This window comes from Drosophila ananassae, chromosome XL (genome assembly GCF_017639315.1).
Source record: "Drosophila ananassae strain 14024-0371.13 chromosome XL, ASM1763931v2, whole genome shotgun sequence".
Taxonomy (NCBI): domain Eukaryota; kingdom Metazoa; phylum Arthropoda; class Insecta; order Diptera; family Drosophilidae; genus Drosophila; species Drosophila ananassae.
In genome coordinates this window covers 2,803,999-2,826,104 of record NC_057931.1, presented here as the reverse complement: position 1 = coordinate 2,826,104, position 22,106 = coordinate 2,803,999, and the positions used below count along the sequence as shown (strand labels likewise).

Sequence of the window (22,106 nt, the reverse complement as noted above, 5' to 3'; positions counted from 1 at the left end):
GTGTTGTCCTTATTTTGTTCTGTTATGGTTCGTTTGCTTTTAGTTTTGCTTTTATCCTTTTTTCCCCAATATCTGCTTGTCCTTGGGGAGGGGGGTTGTACATTATAACAGTACAGTAATTGATTTTTATGTAATATGGTAAATTTGCTATAAATAGTGGGAATTCTTATGAGGTAAATGCTTAATGAGCAAAAAAAAAAAACAATTACAATCATCATCAGATCAGATCAGTTTTTTTACTACATACATAATACATATAATATATATATGTATACAAAATAACAAATCGTAAATCTAATAAACATTCTTAAAATTCATATCTCAAATACAAATTTAATATTTGCTTTAGCTGTTTAGTTTTTTTAATATTTTTCAGATTTTTTTGCGGTTTTGTTGGGGGTTTTGATGCTTTTTTTTTTCGTTTTCGAATCATGTTTCAAGTTTTCGAGTTCAATGGTATTTTTGACGTTTTTTGAGTTGGTTTCTGAAGCTTTTAGTTTTCTATTTTGCGTATGTTGTTTTTGTTAAATTTTAGTTTTTGGGGTTTTTTTTTAAATCGTAAAATACTAATTTAGCAAATGTAGGCACCCTAAATATTAAAGCTTTTGCAAAACACGGTTCCTCGATAAGATATAACAATATAATTTTTTGGTTTTTGGTTTTTTGGTTTGGTTTGGGGTTCCCCTTTTTAAATTTAAATATACAATATAGTAAATTCAAAATAAACTATTTCATTAGCCATTGAATTTGTTTTAACTTTTGTTTCTTTACGCTTTATTTCTTTAAGAAATCAAATCTTTTTTCCGTTTTTAAATTTAGTTGACTTTTAGTGTAGGTTTAGTTAAAGTTTTCTTTAGTATTTAGTTGACATTATCTGTTTGTTTAAATTTATGCATTGCATTCTTGTTTAGTTCTCTTTATTTATTAATAAAAAATTGTTTCTCCTCCTCCTCGCCAGCTTTTCTACTTTTCCTAGTCCTTTTCCTTCTTCTTTTTTTTTTTAAACGTATTATCCTTTATTGTTTAGTTTAACATAATAATTGGTTTCATTTTTTTGTTGTTTTTTGTTATTTTTTAAGGTTTTCTCTTTAGTTTTGTTGTTAATAAATTGGTCTTTGCTTCGGCTTTCGATTTAGCTACTGAATACATTACTATAATACATATAAAGTCAAATATGATGTTATTAGTGTTGGGTTTTCTCTGGGTTTGGTATATACTTTTAGACCGTCTGTACATGTATCTATATATATATATATGTAAGTATATATATATTTGAGTGTGTGTGTGTATATATCTAGATATTGTATATATAACCTTATATATTTTCTTGCATACCTCTCTAGTTGGACAAGTGGGGAGTGGGTGTCTATCTTTTAAGTTTTTGTGTAAAATCCACAAAATCTATTTCACTTTTTGATGGCTGCTTTTCTGGTTTCTAGTTTTTGGTTCGGCCTTTAATTTCCAGTTTATTTTTGTATTTTTAACTTTAAGCCTTGGCATTGTTTTGTTTTCTTTGTATTCTTGGACCTGGTTTGGCTAGAAGATCTTTTGCTTTTTTCGAATTGAAGCTTGATGTTCTCGAAGTACCCCTTGAGCTCTACGATTCACTGAAGAAAAGAATATAAAATAAATGATATTGTATGGAAAAAAATGGGAATCTCTAGGAAAACAAAGACATTGTTTTGGACAGGAAACAATTGTGCGAAAATAAAAACCAAAAATCGTTTGTTGTTTTTACAAAAATTTATATCCCAGCTCAAAGGCGGCTAAAAAATCTTCCGTATTATAAATTCAGTTTTCTCTTTAGGAATTTTGTTTATTTTCATTGTTGCTTGTTGTTAAATTTGTTTTTGTTTGTATAATAAAGACCTGTCTTTTGGAAATTCGGTCCCTCATATCAAAGTTTGTGTTAAGATTTTGGTTTTCATATTTTTGTTTTTTTTGTGGGTCTTAGGAAACCAGTTCAAACGGGAATTTGATGTTGTACCAATTCTTTGCTTTTATTCGTCTATCGTTAAGTTATAGATTATTATTCGATTTATAGAGTTGAAACCCAAATATGCATCAATACATAACGTTAAAGCTGGGCGCATTTCATACCTCGTTTCTAGTATCAGTGTATCTCTGTATCTCTGTGTGTTCTATATAGTTTTCTGATCTGTTTTCAGTGTGTCCTTTCAGTGTAGTCATTGTCCTTGTCTGTGTCTGTTTCTGTATCTGTATCTGTATCTGTTTCTGTATCGTGTCGTCTTTATTGTGATAAAGCTATTTTGACAGCAGTCTTGAACGTTCATTTTCAATTTAAATATTCAATATTATAAATAGGTATACACACATTTTTGTTTTTAGTTTGTTGGTTTTCTCCTTTAACTCATTTACTTTTATTCTCTATCAGACAGTTGGGAAATCTACGATTTAAATCTGAACTTGAATCTGGGAAAGTGCAAGGGGCTTGGCTTGGCTTGGCTATATAGTGTATATATAGTATATATAGATTACACATATTTTGATCCTTTCTGGCCCTGGTTCTGGTTCTGGTTCTGGTTTTTTTTATTCTTATTATTCATCTGATGGAGAGGATTTTGGGGTGGGATTGGGGGCACTATTCGGGGAATTCATCTAATCTAACAATGCGTTAGAGGTTTTTCTTTTACTTTTATCTTTTAGCTAGCTTCGATGCTCCAAGTTAATACTTTCTAGTAATGTTATATATAATGTTCCTTTTAGAATCTTTAGAAAATCTTTACGTAGCTCGGCCACTGTTCTGTTCTGCTATTATAATGCCTACACTATTTTCTGCTCGACTTCTGTCGGTCTGTGGCATACTGTAGAGTAGGTTTTCTTTCCTTTCTTGTGTATAATAATGTGAATTACCATTTATATTTTACAAAATCTTCAATTAAAATTGTTCTCGTTAGATGTAGATTTTACTAGCTTAGTTCCCTTAATATTTGTTGTGTTTCTCCTTTTTTTTCTATTACTACTACCATTTCTCTATCATCACGTAGTTTTAACTCCCATTGAAAGCTAGTCAGGTTCTTAATTGAGTTCTTAATAGTTGTTTTTTTTTCGGTAGAAAAAGAAAAGCAAAAACAACAACAACGAAAATATATATGTATATATACTAGACTAAGTACTCTATACTATATACTATACTATATATGTATATTTGTTTTCGTAGTATATATATATATATATATATGTAGAAAAAAAAGACAACAACAAACTTGTTTCGTTATTTTTTTTTTGGTTTTTAGAGTTTAGTTAAAGCCAGAGTAGTTGTTTAAAGTTAGAATCATTATTTCTTCTTGGTTTTCATTCCCTTTTAAAATTTTTCAATACTTTTCAATATTTTCTAACTGATTTCGCTGTTTGTTCAATGAGTTTTTATTTGAAGAGTTGTGTTTTTGAGACTTGACTGTTTTTGAAATGTTTTTTTTTTTCATGTTGAAAAAAAGAAACGCCAGAAATACGTTAAGATTTGACAAAAAAGGTGAGGAGTTCCACTTTCTTTTCAAATCTAAAGGATCTCCCGCGTTCTTCTTTTCTCGCGGTGTATGTTCTTCACACATAAACAGTTCAGACACCCACACAACCACACACAGACACACAGATACGTATTTACAAAAGTTTTTCCAGAATTTCCTAGAATCTCTCCAAGACAGACAGACAAATGCGTTTGTTTTTTGTTCTTCAGATGTTTGGTATGTTTTGGGATGTATTTACATAAATATACCGCAACCGGAAACGGAAGTGCTAGTTATTTGTTTTTTTTTGGTATTTTTCGGATATTGCTAAAATGAACTTCTGGGGCTTGTGAGCTTTTCTCTTTTGTTTTCTGCGATTCTCTTTTTCAATTCGATTCTAATTCGATTCTGTTTTAATTTTAATTGCAATTTAATGAACTAACACATGCTCACACTGTACACACACACACAGACAGTGACTCTCTCATACACACAGAAACACTCAGACCCACACACACTATGCTATATTATGTAATATGTTTCTGTTTTTAGTATGCAAGCACAGGTGAGAATTACAAGTATGTTTTTGGTTTTCTCATTTTTAGCCTAAAATTTTGGAAAAAAAAAATTACACACTTGTATATATATATTCTTTTTTGTGTTTTTGTTTTTTGGTTTTGTTTTTTTTTTGGATTATATATATATATATATGTCCACACACACACATACAGTACAGTCGTACGATGGTGCTGTGACTCCTTTCGTGTATATGCTAACATTTGACTTTTTTTCTCATTTCGAAGAGGCTTATTTACAAAAGGCCGAGTTCGAAATTCGACTTGTAGAATTACTAATATTACTATTAACGCTATTATTACTATTCTGACTATTACTATTACTATTACTATTACTATTACTATTACTATTACTACTATTATTGCATACACGTTCTCTTTTCCTAGTAAACTTATTCGAGGCGACTGTCGCCTTGGCCTTCTCGGTTTCGGTCTCGGCGGCACTCCGATCGTCGATGGTCATCGGCTCGATCGGCATTGGCATCGGCATGGTTATCGATTTAACGATAACACTTCCGCTTCCGCTTCCGGTCGCAGCAATGGCCGGCGTTGATATCGAGCCGGGCATCTGATCCGGCGAACTGTTACTGTTCGTATTTGTGTTTGTGTTTGCCAGCGACTCGGCATCTTCGGGTATTATCGATATCGTGTCCCGATAGCCCGGCCCTTGCTGCGCCCCCACCGATGACGATAACGATAGCAGCGCTGTCTCGGCCACTGCGAACCTATCGAGCCTTCTCAGCGTTGACGTAGACGACGAAGTAGTTGCTGCTGTTGCTGTTGCTGTTGCTGTTGTTGATGTGAGTTTGGATGTGAATGTGGAGGATATTGGCCAGAAACGGCCGGCTCCTGAATCCCGGATTGTGGGATCCAGATCCGACCTTATTGTTAGCATCTCGATGTTAATCACGGAAGTGGAGCGCTCTCTTTCTGATATTCAGCTGCCGTATTTGTTGGAAGATGCGTAGCTATTAACTGCAGATCCATTTGATGGCATGTGAGTATCAGGCACTAAATGTGGTGTTCTACTAGATATAGGTGGCAAAATAGGGCTTGTTGGCCAATGGTAAGTAGCGGCGGCGTTATTGGATGAGGGAACACTTCTATGCAAAAAGCAGTATGTTAATTCTCATTATCAAAAGTTTCAAAGCTTTCAAAAAATGATAACAATTTAAAACCAAAGAACAACAAAAGATCGTCAAATTTCAAAAACAAAATAATAAATTAAATCAATTGTTCTTTTTCTGGTTTTCTGATTTAGTTTCGATTAAGTTTGATTATGAAAATTGATGTTTAGTTTTTGATTTGAAATGTTTATCGATATCGAATGATAGAAAGCCGTGAAAAAAGAGTTGGAATAGAGATTAAATTGAAAGCCCTGATATAGTTTTGATTTAAAGATTAAATATAAAAACAACTAGATTTGAAATAAGCCTACAGGTACTAGTAGTTCTCAAAATATTAGAATTTCTAAAGGTTTGTTTTCTTATTTTCTCACAAAAAAAGATCAAAAAACAAATCTTTGATGAGCCAATTCTTGTAAATCATATGAATCTTGCATAGAAGACGGAGTGGGTTTCCCATATTTCTTATTTATTTTTTTTTTTTTGACAATTTTTCAATTTGGAGGTTTTGAGTTTGAGTTTTGAATGTGCAAAGGACGAACTACAGAGTAAATATATTTACAAAAGAACTACGACAAATGGACTGATGGCACTGACAGACTGACATTTGACAGATGACAGATGACAGATATTGAGAGGATATAGGGATGGCACAAAAACGATAACAAATCGAAATGACAGGCATGGGGATGAGGTTAATGGAGAGATCGAGAGACAGACCAAAAGACAGAAAGACAGAGAGAGAGATGGTGTGGTGGAGGAAGCGGAAGAAAGGACTCACCTGGAGTGGGGGAATAGCATGGGCGCCGCATTGAACATCGAGGGAGGGGTTGGCTGTTGGATGGGGGCTGCAGCTGTGTCCGGATGCAGAAAGTTGCGCCTCTGCTCGATTCGCTCCTGGTGCTGGGTCAGGCAGCGGGACAATAGCTCTGGCAGGCTCTCCATGTGCTCCTGAAGGACGAAAGGATGAGGCATTTGGGTTTATTATTGTTTGTCTGTTTGTTTGTGTTGTGGACATTGTGTGGTGGTCCTTTGTCGTACCTGTATGCTCTGCATTTTGTCCTCCAGATTGGTTAGGCGCTCCTCGATGGCATCCTGCCGGCTAGACATGTCCGATATTATCTCGTAGACCGTGTTCTGTGTCTGTGAATGCACAAATAAATCATATTTAGTCACCCGGCTCAATGGTCCCTCTGTGGATATTATTCATCTATTATTTTCTAGCTACCTTGGCCATGTCAGTTATTGTGTTTGCATTATCCATTAGTTTGCGCTGATCCATTTTAACTTTTCGCAACCTGCATTTGGCATTTGGAAAGAGTCATCGATATCAATAGAGATCATTATTTCAGGGCAGTTTTTAAGGGGGCAGGATGGTTTGAGACTTAAAAAAAATTTTTTTTTCAGAAATTTTTTATATAATAGAACATTATCTTAAGAATATCCTGTGAAAGTTTCATGTCGATCGGACTAAAACTTGCTTAGATACCGATTTTCTAGTTTTTTTCTGTCCATATACTTTCCATTGCTTTTAAAACTTTAGACGCGTTTTGCTCAAAACAACTTTTTCAAGTCGGTGCGTAACGTAACTCAAAAAGTAATGCTCGGATCTAAATAAAATTTTGTACACATCTTTAATACAATAAATACTTGCGGATGAACGAACGCTTTTTTTTTTTTTTTAATTTTTTTTACTTTTTTTAGGGGCAAAAATGGGCGGATTTTTATGTAAAAATGGCACTTTTGACTTTGAAACCGCGCCAAAAATCCAAAATTGCATATTTTTCAAAATGGTTTCGTTCATCCGCACAAGAAACAAATATTTTAAGTAAATCAATTCAATTTTTTGATTTTAGATAACACTGTAAGGCCAGACTTTACGCACCGCAAGAGACCAATTTTTTGAAGCGACTCCGGCCGACTGCCGTCACGGAATAAATACTAATTATTTCTTAATAAAAAATATTCTTAAATACTCTACAAATATAGCCATTTATCGTGTAAAAAATTTGGATCATTTCGTTCACTCAGAAATGAGAAAAAAAATCGCAAAAATGTGCTTTTTTTCAGCCCCTGAAACCATCCTGCCCCCTTAAGACACTAATCGATAAACGATAATCGATAATCGTTAATCGGCTAACACATAAACACTAAGCTTAGGACACTTGCACACAATTTTGTTTCTCTTTTTTCTTTTGGAAATTTTATTAACTTTTTTTTTTATTTATTTATTTTTTATTCATAAAACAGACCACTTAATGCATTGCGTTTTGGAATTATTTTTCCAGAGAAGAAAAGGTTTTGAATGCAAAGTGCAAGTCTTCTTGTCAACTAATAAGCTTTTAAAATTCTATTTTATTTCTAAAAGCAAGCATAGACTATTAAGTATTATTATTATTTGAAAAGCAAAGTGTTTAGTTAAATTTTTAGGAAAATTTCAAAACGCATTGCTGCAAAAATTCACTGAAAAGTTAATTTGGTTATTTATTATTTTGTGTTAGAATTGTTAGTGCCGTAGAATAATAAAAATTTCAATATTTAGAATTTCTTTTTGGCGTTAAAAATTGCAGAAAATCGTATCGTGAAAGTACAACCATATCTTTGGGCCAAGTACCCCCAGCCATTCCCCACACTAACCCTCAAGAAGATGATGAAGATGAGACTACGATCACAGGATCACAGGACCACAGGATCACAGGAGCACAGGATGGAAGAGGACAGGTCACAGAATCGGGTGTACTTCTGGATCAGTGTACGCAACGCTACATTGGGCACAAGCTTGATGATATTGCAATAGTTTTAGATACGAGATTCTAGAATATTTAACGCAGCATGCTAGGTTATGAGGCTAATCTCAATTACATAAATATATTTTTTTTTTTTGGTTTTTTGCATAACGTAAAAACAGGGCTTTACAACCTATTTACAGGCTAGTAAAACGAGTTCAATCATTCTGGTTGCAGTTTTTTTTTTTAGCTTTCAGTTTTCAGTTCTCGGTTAGAGGTTTTGGTTTTAGTTTTAGTTTAGTACGAGTACTTGATCTTTGTTTAGTATATAGTATCACGATTATATACAATTTCTGGATACAATCCAAAGCTTTGCCTACGAATTACGATAATGAGATTCTAGAATAGATGCTCGGGACGGGACTAGAAACTGGGACGGGAACAGGACGGAGTTTTTGTTACTTTGTTGTTGATCTTGTGATCCAATAAACATACAAATGCACAGGAGTTATATATAAAAGATATATATATATGTGGACAGATGAGTATTGATTTTTAGAGTTTTACGAAAAGAGACAGAACACAAACAAAACAGAGACGAGTTTACAAAGTCAGACTAATGATTGAGTACACTCGAAAAAAGGTGGATTATTGGGTTTAGCTTTTGAGATCAGACTCGTAAGGGTAAACCTCGTATAATCCATTTTCGGAGTGTCTGAAACTACTACATTCGATATTGATTTCGATTTAATTTCGATTGGTACTCTGGCACTTTATTGGTTTAGCACGCTTCGATTATTGACTTTAATTGTTATACTTTTGGTTGGTTGGTTTGTTTTTTTTTTTGGCTGGTTGGTTGATGATAGAGATCTCTAAAAATACTCACGCATATATAGCTAGAAGGAACTTTCTTTGGTGGGTTCTTACACGGCCGGGATTAACCCGTTTTACTAGTCTTGTATGTTTGTAAATGAGCCAAGTTTCACGAAGGACATTCGCCGCAGCATTTTTCAGCTAAAAATTTTGGGTTCGAGAAAGAAATGGTATACAAAGTCAATTAGATATGTGAGTATTGTTATTTGTTTCGATATCATTTCAGTCAGTCCAGTGGTAGTTCGTTGTTGTTCGTATCTGTAGTTTGTTTTGGTTGCAAAACCGGTTTTTGTATAATACCCTTTTGGTCAACTGCGTGTCCATCATGAAGTTGTGCACATGCTTCTCGGCACGGGTCAGCTCCAGTTTCCGGGACACCACGGCCACCAGCAGAGCCGTGCATCCAGCGCCCTGCAACGACGATTTTGAGAATCGTGAGATATCGCTTCCGCCCCCAGGAGAATTCTCCAAAAATTCTCTAAGGTCTATAGGTGAGTTTAATAAATTGAAAATTGCCAAAGGACACTCAAACATATTTATTTCAATATTATTTCAGACTATTATTCTTCAAAACTAGAACTAGAAAAGCTATCTAGTCTTTAAAATAAACTTGATTTTTGAATGTCCTTGCACTTCTCAAATGTCAGTTAGTAATTTTTTATTTTCAATATATTTTTTTTTTTTGGGTTTATGCATTCAAATGGAGTTTTTTTTGGTTTTGTTTATAGTCCAGAACTTGTTGTTGCTCTCAAATAGATAAGTATACTTGTAAAAAACACTTTTCTGATGTTTACAACATGTATGTTATGTTTTCACTTCATCGAATTTGCAGTTTTCCATTTTGTTTTTGTAAATTTTATTCACATTGTTATTTAGTTGAGATTTTGGAATGGAATGGAACGAATATGATTGGTAAGTAAGTAAGTGAGTGAGTGAGCGAGTGAACGCATGACTGAATGCATGATCGAGTGCATGAGTTAGTAAGTGAAATGAGTCCTTCGATAACAAGAGTTTTTCGAATGCAGCAACAGTATTTTTTTGGTTTTGGTAAAATAGTTAATTTCTTTTGGGTTTCTTTTTAAATATTTTTTTGATTGGTAGTACAACAGTTAGAGTTTGGCAGAGTGTCTGGCAGAGTTACATACACACGAATAAGTACGAAACGATTAGCTATTTATGTTTGGGTAACAAGTTCGAAACCATAAATCAAGTTTAAGTTTTAGGATATTTTTTTAGTTTTTATCTATTGGTTTGGTTTGGCTACTACGACATGATAAATATATATATGGCCAAAAGGACAGTTGAAAATCGAATTATATCGGTATCGGTGGTATTATATATATGTAGTTAAGATATTATATGGAAAGAGAGCTTAAGAGAGAGCAAGATATATGTATAGAGAGGGAGGCAGACAGAGAGATAGAGAGAGAAAGCCACACAGAAGCAAAGTTTCGTAAAAAAAAATATATATTATATATTATTAGAATTAGAAATATTAGAATTATATATAATTATAGAAGCGGAAATGAATATTTTTTTTTGGCTGTAACCTGCATCTAACCTTGACTTGAATTATATTTCTTTTCGCCTAAAAGTCATGCAGGGATATCCTTTGTATCCTTGAAGTTTTGAAAGCTGGTGATTCAACTAGATATTCGATATATATTATAGATGTATGTACAGGTTCTTGTTGTTTTTTGATTTTTTTTTTGGTTTTTAAATATAGATAGCGGCGAGGGGCGTTTGTGGTAAAGTGGGCGTGGTGGGCGGGTAACATTCGTATGCGATTTATGTAAAATATATACACGTGACTTTTTTTTTTTTTTGTTGTCAAAAAATCTTGTTTCGACAATGATGTTTCTTATTTTTGCTTCAATTTGATTTTTAGATTTTTCTGGTTATGGTTTTTTTCTGGTAATGTGTGCAATTTTTTGTTTTCTTGTTTAATTATATATTTTTTTTTTGGTTTTTTTTTTTGTAGTTTGTAGTAAAAACTCACCATTATTCCTGTACTGACAGCGATACCACGTCCACAGTACGTATTCGGAACAATATCACCGAAACCAACACTCAAAAATGTTATCGCTATCAGCCACATTGCATTCAAAAGATTCGCATGTTCTTCATCATGAAATCTGTTCCAGCACGCGATTTATTTATATATATAATATATATATTTTTTTTGTTTTTTTTTCGATTTCAAATATATATAGTTTTTTTTTCGGTTTAACGAGATTTTTTTTTGGTTTGGGTCAATACACGCGTTTATTTTCAAAATGAAAGGGAAAGAGAGATAGAGAAAAATATCGTATTGTTGGCTTAATGTTCAAAATAAATCATAAGAATTCATTTAAAAACTAAATATAGTCGTAAGAATATTAAAGCAATAACGTAATTAAACAGAAAACAAACGAAACAGAACTCAAGTTAAATATAAATAAGAAAGAAAGAAAGAAAGTATTAGAAATGGGCATTCGAGTTGAACAAGAAAATCGAAAATTGAAAAGACGATTAAACTTTTGAGTGAGGCACACAATACAGTGGTCGAAAAAGATGTTTTTTGATTAATTATTATTAATTTTTTGTTTTTTTTTTTTTGGGGGGGAGGGCCACGTAACCGTTAATATATATGTATATATGTACACACCAGGGTCTTATGTTCATATTTCCATAAAAAAAAAACACACACAACAAAAAAGCAACTGGGTGAGCGGTGAGCAGTGGGTGTTGATATCTTTTTTGGTTTTTTGGTTTTTTTTATTTTTGCTTTTATTTGCTAGGGTGCAGGAAAACAATTCAATTTAAGTTCAATGGCAACTGCTCACTCACACACCGACACACTCGCACACACACACACACCACACACTTAAGGACACTGACACACACATGGACATTTAAGTATGTACATTAATAGAATTTGCCGGAGAGCTGTCAAGAAAGATTTGTTTTGATTTTGTTTTTCTTTTTTTTTTGTTTTTTTTTTTTTTGGCCAGGAAGCAAAAACTTTTCTTGCTGCTTCCTCTTTAAGGTATATATATGTATGTGTGTGTGTGTGTGAGTTGTATGTGTGTGTTAGTTTCCTTTCCGGGCCGAGAGACAAAAAGAAAAAGTTACATTGTTGCTGCTGCTGCTGCTGTTTGGTTTTTATCTGCTCTTTAAAGCTGGAAATATTATTGTTTTTTATACATACACACATATACATGTATATATATGTGTGTGAGTGTGAAACATACACATAGACACACAAAAGTATGCTGGGTGGGTGGGTGATGATTTACAACAGATTGCCAGAGTGTGTGTGTGTGTGTGTGTGAGGATGTGATGTTTGTATGTACTAATCGCGGCCTGTTCAGGACACAACCAAAAAAAATGAGCATAATAATAGCTAGAAACAAAAAAAAAATGAGAGGGGGTGGGGGCACCGACAGTTTGACGTTTGCTTTTTTCGCTTTTTTCCCCAAAAAAACATTTTTTTCTTTTTTTTTTGGCGACGACTTGGGCAGACATAACGGCAACTGAAATAAATACATGAATGTGCGCTGAAATGTATGCTACAGTTTTTGTGTGGGCGGTCGCTGCGTGTGTGCTTGTGTGTTTCGGGTGTTTGTGTGCACGTGTGTGTGTGAGTGTGTGTGTGAGCCTGCTTCAAAACGGATTTTGGATATTTGAATTTGAATTTATAGCTCAACCTAAGCAGGGGGGGGGAGGGCTGAAGGGGTGGAGGGGCTTAAAACCCAAAAAACTAACAGGTCAGGAGTCAGGGGGTCAGGAAGACGGTTGGCAGTGGCGTAGGCAACAAAAATTAAAGGGGGGTTTTGTGTATAAAAGTTCTTCCAGTTTCTTTTCTAACGTTCAAGGCTTAAGAATTTAATAGTTTATATTTATAATTATATTTTTTTTTGTCCCCTGTTTCTTTTTTCGCCAAGCCACTGCCGGAATTGGCAGGTACCATTACCAGATAAGATACTAGATACATATTGGGCGCCTGAAAGTCGGATCATTTTTTAGGCCCCCGCCACCTCCTCTACCTCCTCCTCCTCCTCCACCTCCTTGTACTTAGTTTCAGGTCCTTGTTCTTCTGTTCTGTTTCTGTTTCTGTTTCTGGTCCTAGGCTTTGACATTTATATATTCTTTTTAATATAATATATATACATATATATGCATGATGATAATTGCTTGTTGTTGTTGCTGGTTCTCTATTTTCTATATATATATTTTTTTTTTTGTTGGTTGATGATGATGTATGCTTTGGTTGTTGTTTTTTTTGTACTTGTTGTTGTTGTTGTAGTAGTTATATTACTTTATCAATTACATAATTTTCGCAACTGTTCTGTTCTGTACTGTACTTTAATATTTTATATATTGTAATTTTTTTTTTTTTCAGGCAGTATCATAAATGGAGTATTGTTTTTTTTGGGTGAATTTATTGACTTGATTGCTTGGCATTTTGACAGATTTTTGGTTTTTGGAGGGGGGTACTGTTTTGGTTTATTTTTTTTTTTTTGGGGGAATACTTACCACCATGCCGCAGGTGAGGGTGATGCCACGTCCACAGTATGTGTTTGGCACAATGTCGCCGTAGCCGACACACAAAAAAGTGATGGCCGTTAGCCACATGGAGTTAAGCAAATTCGCGTGCTCTTCATCGTGGAACCTTTTTATTTTTATTTTTTTTTTTGAATCATAATTTGTATAGGTTTTGTTTTGGATATTTGTTTCATTTATGATACGTTTTGGTTTTAGATTATGATTGCCGTTTTTATATCGATATATATATAATTTCGAAGGGTATTTTTCAGATGCAGATTTGTGCGTATTCGTATGCGTATATATTCAGGTTGCAGTATTTCATTTGTAATATATATATTTCATTTCAAAAATTTTCATTTTTCATACATTTTTTTTTTGTTGTTTTTTTTTGGTTTTTGTATATATATATTTTTTTTTTTTAGATTTTTTTTTGCAATTTGTGGATACAGAAGTAGGGTGAGAAGTGGAGTAAACAAATAAACAGATGTGAAATTATGTGAACATTTTTTTGTTAAAAATTTTTCATAAAATTTTTTGTTTGTTTTTTTTTTTTTTTCGATTTTTGGTAAACATACGTTAATTTTTTTTGTAAGAAAATTTCCATTAAAAAAAATTTACATAAGAACTAAGAAAGAAGAATAAATTACAGAAACGAAACACAAACTCAACGGAATGGAAAACGAAATATTTAAGAAAACTAATCTCATTTTGATATTTGCTTTTTTCGGGCGAAAAATAAATCAAAAGAATATATATAATATTTATGGAAAGAATAAGAGGAATTTTGAAAAGTAGTCCTAGTAGATATTAAGGTATGTAGGTAGGTAGAGATAGATTGAAAGATACAGATAAAAAAGGGGAGAGGCGGATCGGTTACGAATATATATATATATTTCGAAATATACAAGTACATGAATAATATTGGATAATTGATAATTATAGTTTTGTTAAAAACGTTCGGCTTTTGGTTTCTGTTTCTGTTTCAGTTTGGTCTTTTGTGTTTTTTTATTTGCATTTTTTTTCTTTTTTATGTTCTTGGCTCAAAAACTGTTTCCTGTTTGATATGAAAACCGGCTCCATTATCCTTTATCCTGCTTCCTGCTATTTCTGATTGGAAACTCGAAATAATAACTCTTGATCTGGCACACGCCGCACACTCTCTTTTCATTTTTATTATTGTGTGGGTGGGTGGGTGTGGGTGTGTTGGTTGGCATATCCTTCTACACTATACTACATGCAAAATGTTCGAAATGGCCCATCAGAGAGTTGCCCCCTACCCCACCCCCACCCCCACTCACTGCCCCACTTCTGATGCAACCCCCTTTTATGATTTCTACCTGAAGCCCCTGGAGAGGTGGCCACTAAATGCTGAATGTTGAAAACCGAATGCCTTCCAGCCAAGGTTCCGTTGGGTGCCGTTTTCTTTCCTCTTTCTTTATTTCACTCCCCTCCCCCCTCTTCATTCGCTTTTCTCCTCCCCTGGCTTTCGGGGCGGGGGCGGTGGGCGTGTGGAGTGTGGAGTGTTTGGGGGTGTGGCTTTGCCGGGGGATAAGCAATTTGCAAAGGAAAAATCATAATGAATGCCAAGAGTCCATGGATGTGTCGGTGTGAGAAGTGTGCAGTGGCGTAGTGGAAAAGACAGAGCCCCCTGTTTTCAAGAAAAATGCATGAAAAAAGTTTCTTAGCTTTTTTCTTAGTTTTTCATCAAAAATTGGATATTTTTATGAACCTTTTCTAATATCTAAACATTTTTTGAAATATTGGAAATTTTCAAACTTATTTTTGGGTTTTATTTTACATTTTTCATAAAGTCAATGCAGTTTTCATTGCTTACCACCAAAATTATAACACTTTGCTTCTTATTTTGTAAGTTTTTAGAAATAAAACTTTCAAATTTTTCGAAAATGCTCCAAAAATCATTTTTAAAAATGAAAACAGTTTAAATTTTCTTAACTTTGAAACTGTCTTCTTTAAAGGATATAATTTTCAAATTTAATTTTAAGTTTTGAAAAACAAAAAGTTTTGAGCCCCCACTACGCCACTGGTGCATCCTGTATCTGCGTGTGTTCAGTGTTGGGAAATGTCTTCATAAATCCGCACAAATCTCATGTTTCCCCATCTCTCCATTTTTTCTGTTCTCTCCCCAAAGCCCCAGCTTCCCTCGCTCCCTCTCTTTCTTTCTTTTCTCGTTTTTTTTTTAAGTTTTCAACTCCTCGGAAAAAAACAAAAAAAAAAAAAAGGATATGCGATGCGAACATAACAACTCCCAAGGACTCCCTGAGCACAGAGCACAGAGCATGCATGGATTGGTTAAGATACATATCCGGGGATCTTCAACGATACGCAAATACACATACACACACGTAGTACACATACAGACCAAAGGATACACAGACACATGAACAAAATGGAAAAATTAAAAAAAAAGGGGGGACAGCAAAGAATATGGAAAAATTAAATAAGAATTCAAAAAGGTTGCAAAAGTATTAAAGATAGAGAAAGAGATAGAGAAAGAGAGAGAGAGAGGTAGTTGGTAGCTCCCTTCGAAGCCGATAGATCGTAAATTAAAATGGCAATAAATTGGTCTACCAATTGCTACGAAAAACATTTAGATACAAGTATAATTTACGTAATGCGGATTTCGAGAAAATAATAACAACCCAGAAGGGGGGAAAGAAAATAGAAAATAGAAAACATGGCATGGCATACGTGTTTGTGTGTACTTGTTATTATCATTTATTTTTGTTGTCTTTCCTTCTCCGACACACATTCCTCAATTTATTTTTAAATTGGTTTTCATATTCGTGTTATTATCGGCATTATCCACCGCGGTTTGTTATTACAGACGAAAGGTGTAATAAGCTGGACAGAAATAATCGAAAAACCAATCAGAATGGAAACGGAAACGGAAATCAAAAATAAATCGAGCGGAGATGTGACATGCAATCGATAAATGTCACTCATCCCTAGCAAAATAGATAATATTTATAAATATCGATAGAAAGAAATTATAATAAGGACGAAAGTCTACTGAAGTACCAGGGAAAAGTGGATAGAGATAGATAGATGGAGAGTTTTTGAGAAGAATCCTCTTTAAGTGCTGCTGTCTCTTCTCTTCAAATGTTCTTCTGTCTCTGTCTGTGGCTGTACCGTTAGTTGTCCGTTATTCCATTTATTATTTTATATTTTTTATGAACATATGGGCTAGATGGGCTACAAAAGCAAGGAGTTCTTAGTCTTTCTTGGATATTTTTATTGGTTTTAAGTTTTTTTTTTCTTTTTTAAGTTTCAAACACGAAGCGACAACAAGGACAATAACAACAACAGCAACAACAACAACAACAACAGCAGCAGCAGCAGCAGCAACAACAACTTGTGGAGAGTTTGTTTTTTTTGGGTGTAGATGCTTTCGTCACTAAAGAATGAGGCGATCATGGAAGTTATTTCTCAGTAGGGGGTAGTATTATGTTGCATTTTTCATGTACTTTGAGTTTCAGGGTTTTGGTTTTGGGTTTTATATTTAAGATTCATGTAGATCAAGTTAAAAATATATTAGGTATTTGGATGTTGTCGGTATTTAAACACATATATACGATCTATTTCGATACATGTATGATCTACAGCAATGCAGGCGCAGTTCAATCGATATTAATCGAAGCTTAATAAATGGTTACTTTTTTAATTTCTTATCGGTTTGTAGTTTCTTTTGTTTTTCGTTTTTTTTTGTTTCCCAGAACTGAACAGCAACAACAACAAGAATTCAAAAATATAAACTTTATATAACTTGAAATCAGAGAACAACAGAAAAAAGGCTTTTTAAAATCTCAAAAACAATCGAAACTTGAACATGTGAGAGTGAGAAAGAGAAAGCGATAGAGATAGAGAGAGAGAGAGAGAGATAAGCGAGAGAGGGGGACGGAAATAGATCACAAAAGGCCAAAAGTGCAGATCAGAGCCAGAAGGAGGAAAGAGATGGTTGGATACAACGGGTTAGCAAGAGAAAGAGATGGAGATGGAAACATTTTTTGTGCGCCAATATAGTCTGCTTTTTAAAAAACTGGTGTAAGTATAGTTTATTTTTTATAAATATTTTTTAGGTTATTAAAAAATAAGCAAGAATAAATTTCTGAAGAGGAGTAGGAGCAAGAGAGAGAGAGAGAAAGAGATAGATCTAGCATACAACGTTCATAAAAAAACACAAAGATTAAAAATTTGAAAAATATATATGTTTTTGAGGGGTGGAGGTGGGATTATATATATTATATATCATATATATTTATGGCAAACGATCAATTCTTATACTGCATTCTCCAATTCTACGCAAAGGGTGTATGTGTATGTGTGTGTGTGTGTGTGTGTATGTGTCTGTGAGTGTGTATGAGCGTGTGTGTGTGTGTGTTTGATTTAAAAAACCCCATTTTGTTATTTATCGAACTTATCGATAAATTGTTGGCTGTCAGTGGGAGAGTGAAACAGAAACAAGAAAAAAAAGGGGGTAAACAGGCAAGAAAAATGTTGAAAAATAAAAAGGGGGGGGGGTAGGGGGTGTCCAGGGGGGCGAAAACAAGCGAATCCGAATGCCAAATGTAAATAAATTGAAACACATGCAGGCATTATCCATTATCCAATCGTTTGCTACGTGACAGTGACAATTGCATTTCGATGCTACAACATCACAGTTGCAACTGCAGATACAGCTCGCAGATGCAGATACTTTTGCACATACACATACACAGATACAGATACAGATACAGTGCATCTGTTACTGAAGCATTTCTTTTTTTTCTGAGAGAGAACGTGTAAATTCCTTAAACCAAAATGCAAAAATACTATATCTGTATCTGTCTCTGTATCTGTCTCTGTATCTGTCTCTGTATCTGTGTGTGTGTGGGTGTATTGGTGTGTGTATCTGTGTGAGTTGTAAGCTGTGTGCTTAAGTACCCGCACCCCCAAACCCCCCTTGGATGTTCAGACCAATCGAATATTTAAAATATAACTTTAATAATACATTTTGAGTGGGTTGAGTTATTGAGTTTTCTGAGTTTCTGAGTTTTTTTTTTGGAGAAGACATTACGTAATGCTTAGCACATACATTTATGTACATACATACATTGATATTAAATACATACGTTTAAAAAATTTATGTCAAAAGTATTTAGAGTGGCAAACACATTGAAATATTTATGGAATTCAGAGTCGATAGAAAATACACACAGAACTGAAGGCACAAACAACGGCTTACGAACTGAAACTGAATACGAAACTAAGTATCTTAAAAAAAAATTAATGAAAATTCAACCATTGAGATCAAAAGATGAAATCAAAACTCAAACCAAACGATATCTGGTACAATCGAAAATCAAAATAATTCAACAATAAATTCAAAATCAAGTAATAAATATTCTTTATACGTATATGAGGATATATCCTCATAGATATATAAAGAGTTGTTGAAACTTGAATAAGAAAGTAGTAAGATTCCATTACCTTTCGCACTGACGCAGCGTCCAGGAGGCGATGATCCAGAGGGACACCATGAAGACCAATAGAACCGTTCCCGGGCATATTGTCATTAGAGTTTTTAAAACGAATCTACAAATATGGAAATGGATATTAGTAGGGTTTTTTAGGAGAGAGCGTGGTCTCTATATATTAAACTCAATAATAACTGGAATAAACTTAATTACCTTGTGTTAAAATTAATCCTATTGAGAGCGCCAATGCTCCGTGATGATGCGTCTGTGAATAGTTTCGAATGCAGCAGCATTACGCGGCAGATTAAATATAATCGAAGGAACATAGGTAATGATAAAGCTACGTCATATGGCACCAATTCGGTGCCAATTGTTTTATTCTTATTGGCCAATTTCGTCGTCCACTGGAAATAGTATTCGCCAGGAATTGGATGTATAGCGCATATAAAAAGTTCTAACCCTATTTGACTAATTCGTTGCCATGTCATTGCGATCCTCCAATCGTCGGCGCAGTTATCTATCATGAATAACTATTTTTGGCGCCAAAATGGGTTCGATTGAATGCAATAATCGGTCGGATCGATAGTATCGGTCGTATCGGGTATTCATATTGTTCGATAATTGTTTCGATTAATGGCGGAGAGAGTCAATCAAGAAATAAAAGCAAAATAAAAAAAAAAGAAGAAAGAGAACAAGAGAGTATACAATTTATTAAATATAATTGGAGATTTATCGATTCGATTTGGTTGTATTTTGTTTCTTTTTGCGACTAAACAAAAATGAATTACACTCAAATATACGAGCATGAATTATTTGACAAGTACAACGTCAATGAGGTTTATCTGTGTATCTGTGTGTGTGCCTACGTGTGTGTGTCAGTGTGTCAGTGTCAGTGTGTTAATGGGTTTTCTTGTAAAAGCAAGAGTCCTGAGTCAAGTTCAAGTATGTCTAGCTTCTTCAAAAATTCCATTTTATAAATCGGTTTACGGTTTACAACTGTGAGTGTTCGTGTGTGTCATGTGTGTGTGTGTGTTGTGTTGTGCTTGTGCAGTTGTATGGGTGTATCTGTGTGTGTAGCCATAGTGCAGGTGTATCTGTGACAGTACTTACTAGAAAGAAGCGTGCGTGTTCACATGTAATTAGCACATTTCACTCGATTTCGTTCTTGTTTCTTAGTTGTTGTTTACCTTATTGTTTTTATTCCCTTTGGGTTTTATCAAATCAATTTGGAATCGAACCAAATCATTTTCCAAAGTTCAAAATCAAAGAACCCACCCAAAAATCACCCCTGATTTAATCACAACCCTTCACTGATTGTTTTCTGGTTTTTTTTTTTTTTTTCAAACTAGAGCCCGGACATTGAGAACTGAAAGCAAACTCCAGCACAGTGCATTTGGTAATCTATATATATATATATCTAACTAAATTGATTTTTATATATATACACAGTTATATATATATAGAGTATATAGTTTTTGGCACAACATTTAAGGCATTTTCAATCGCACAACAATCTAATCGAGTGCAGTTTGTTGCGTTTTTTTTGGGCGGGTTGTTGGGGACGAAAAACCTGATTTTTGATTTTTGATTTGATTTGATTTGTGTTTCTTTGTGGTTTCATGGTGGTATTATGAGCCATTCGCAAGTTAAGCCGACTGATTGATTGATTGCTGCTCATCGATTATTGATTATCGCTTATCGGTTATCGATCGTCTAGACTCTAGACTCTAGACCTATATACACATACAATAACGTTGGCAAAGTCCTGTGTTCTGGGTTATCGGTTCGTTATCGGTTCGGTTATTTAATTGGAATTTTGGTGAGAGATGGAATTGATGTTTCGATAGCACAGATATCGATTGTATCAGTATCGACTTAGCGATGGGAATGCTCATGTGTATGCGGGTATGCTTGTATGTATGTGTGCTCATGTACATCTATGCTATGCATGTGGGTGTGTGTGTGGGTGTGTTTTTAAGGCAAACCGATTGGAAACTCATTCCTAAAATGATTTACAGAATTTATGTTCAATTTATTGTCCAAGACCAAATAAAAACCAGTCTCAAAGGTATATCGATTTGTATCGATTGTATCGATAAGTGCGAGATAACTTTCCTAAATCGGTTAGCTTAACTTGGGACTAGGACTAGGGACTAGGACTAGGACTGGGACTGGGAGTGATCTTGGTGCAAGCTAAGCCACAATTTTCCATTTCAGCCAAGCAGTTGCTCCAACTCTGTTTAAGCTTTATTTTTGGGTGAGCTGTAGCTGTAGCTGTATCTGTATCTGTATCTGTATCTGTAGCTGTTTCGGTTTCTGGTTTTTGAAAAGAGGAGAGGTTGCTTGTCAACTAGGAGGATAATTATGTACACTAGACACGGGTTCAACTAAACATCAATTGAAGTTTGCTTCAGTATGCAGTTTTGGTTTTCACAAGGATATTCAAGGACATCATATCCGATCTAAATACAATCTAATTGTTAGCTACTCTAGGCATGTTTGGTTGGTTTCTGTTTTGATTTGAGTTGGTTTCTTGGTATTGGTATTATTTTATTTTTTGTACATAACACTATGCATTATGATTTTTGGTTTTTGGTTTTTTTTTGGATTTACTCACAAATATTGAAGTATGTATGGTAGATATTATAATAAGTATTACTTACTGAATTCTGCAAAGCATAATGGAAGGTAATTACATATTAAAATTTTACTTTTAAACATCGAAAATTAATTGTTTTTTTTTTGTTTTTTTTTTTTATGGGGAGGATAACATTTAGTCGGAGTTATTAATAATAGAGAGAGAGCGAGAGAACAAATTGTGTGAAGAATACGATTTGAATGAGGTATTTTGTTGGGGTTATTTGCGATACATATCTATAGATATGTATATTGATTGACTGATTGACTGTCTGACTGACTGACTGTCTGATTGACTGACTGACTGGCTGACTGACTGACTGATCGCTGATCTGACTGATGACATGATCTGAGTCATGGACGTGGATGTGGCTGAGGATGTGGCTGTGGCTGTGGCGTTGTGAGAGTTTGATTTTGAGTTTATCGGGATTCAATATATCAATTACCAATCCAAAATATTCGAAATATTCGAACAATCGATCACTGAACACAGGACTTTGTGGCTGTCTAGCGAAAGTTCAGCGAAAGGATTCGATTCCACTTCTCTTCGGGTTTTTGTTTTTCATTTTTCAGTTATCTGTTTTCTGTTTTTGGTTATTTGTTTCTTTTGGTTTTATTCGAGTTCAAATGGCTAATAATAGTAGATATTTTGTCTCTATGTTGTATATATATCAATAGAATTACAATATATATGCTCCCA

The 22,106-nt window shown here is 34.2% G+C and overlaps 1 protein-coding gene across 16 annotated transcripts in view; it reads right to left on the bottom strand.

Annotated features, from left to right (window-relative positions):
- Positions 1-806: 806 nt before the first annotated feature.
- Positions 807-22,106, bottom strand: part of LOC6504024 (small conductance calcium-activated potassium channel protein) — a 71,771-nt gene continuing 50,471 nt past the window's right edge. For 5 of the 16 annotated variants that reach the window (XM_044717140.1, XM_044717143.1, XM_044717144.1 and 2 more), the window contains 9 exons: positions 18,983-19,299; positions 18,783-18,887; positions 10,765-10,900; positions 9,066-9,176; positions 8,779-8,906; positions 6,395-6,464; positions 6,208-6,309; positions 5,948-6,117; positions 807-5,145 (listed from right to left, as the gene is read on the bottom strand). In XM_044717140.1, coding sequence (XP_044573075.1) covers positions 4,980-5,145; positions 5,948-6,117; positions 6,208-6,309; positions 6,395-6,464; positions 8,779-8,906; positions 9,066-9,176; positions 10,765-10,900; positions 18,783-18,887; positions 18,983-19,299 — 1,305 coding nt within the window. In that variant the 3' untranslated portion in view covers positions 807-4,979. The other 11 variants (XM_044717142.1, XM_044717145.1, XM_044717141.1 and 8 more) reach the window with 10 other exon arrangements.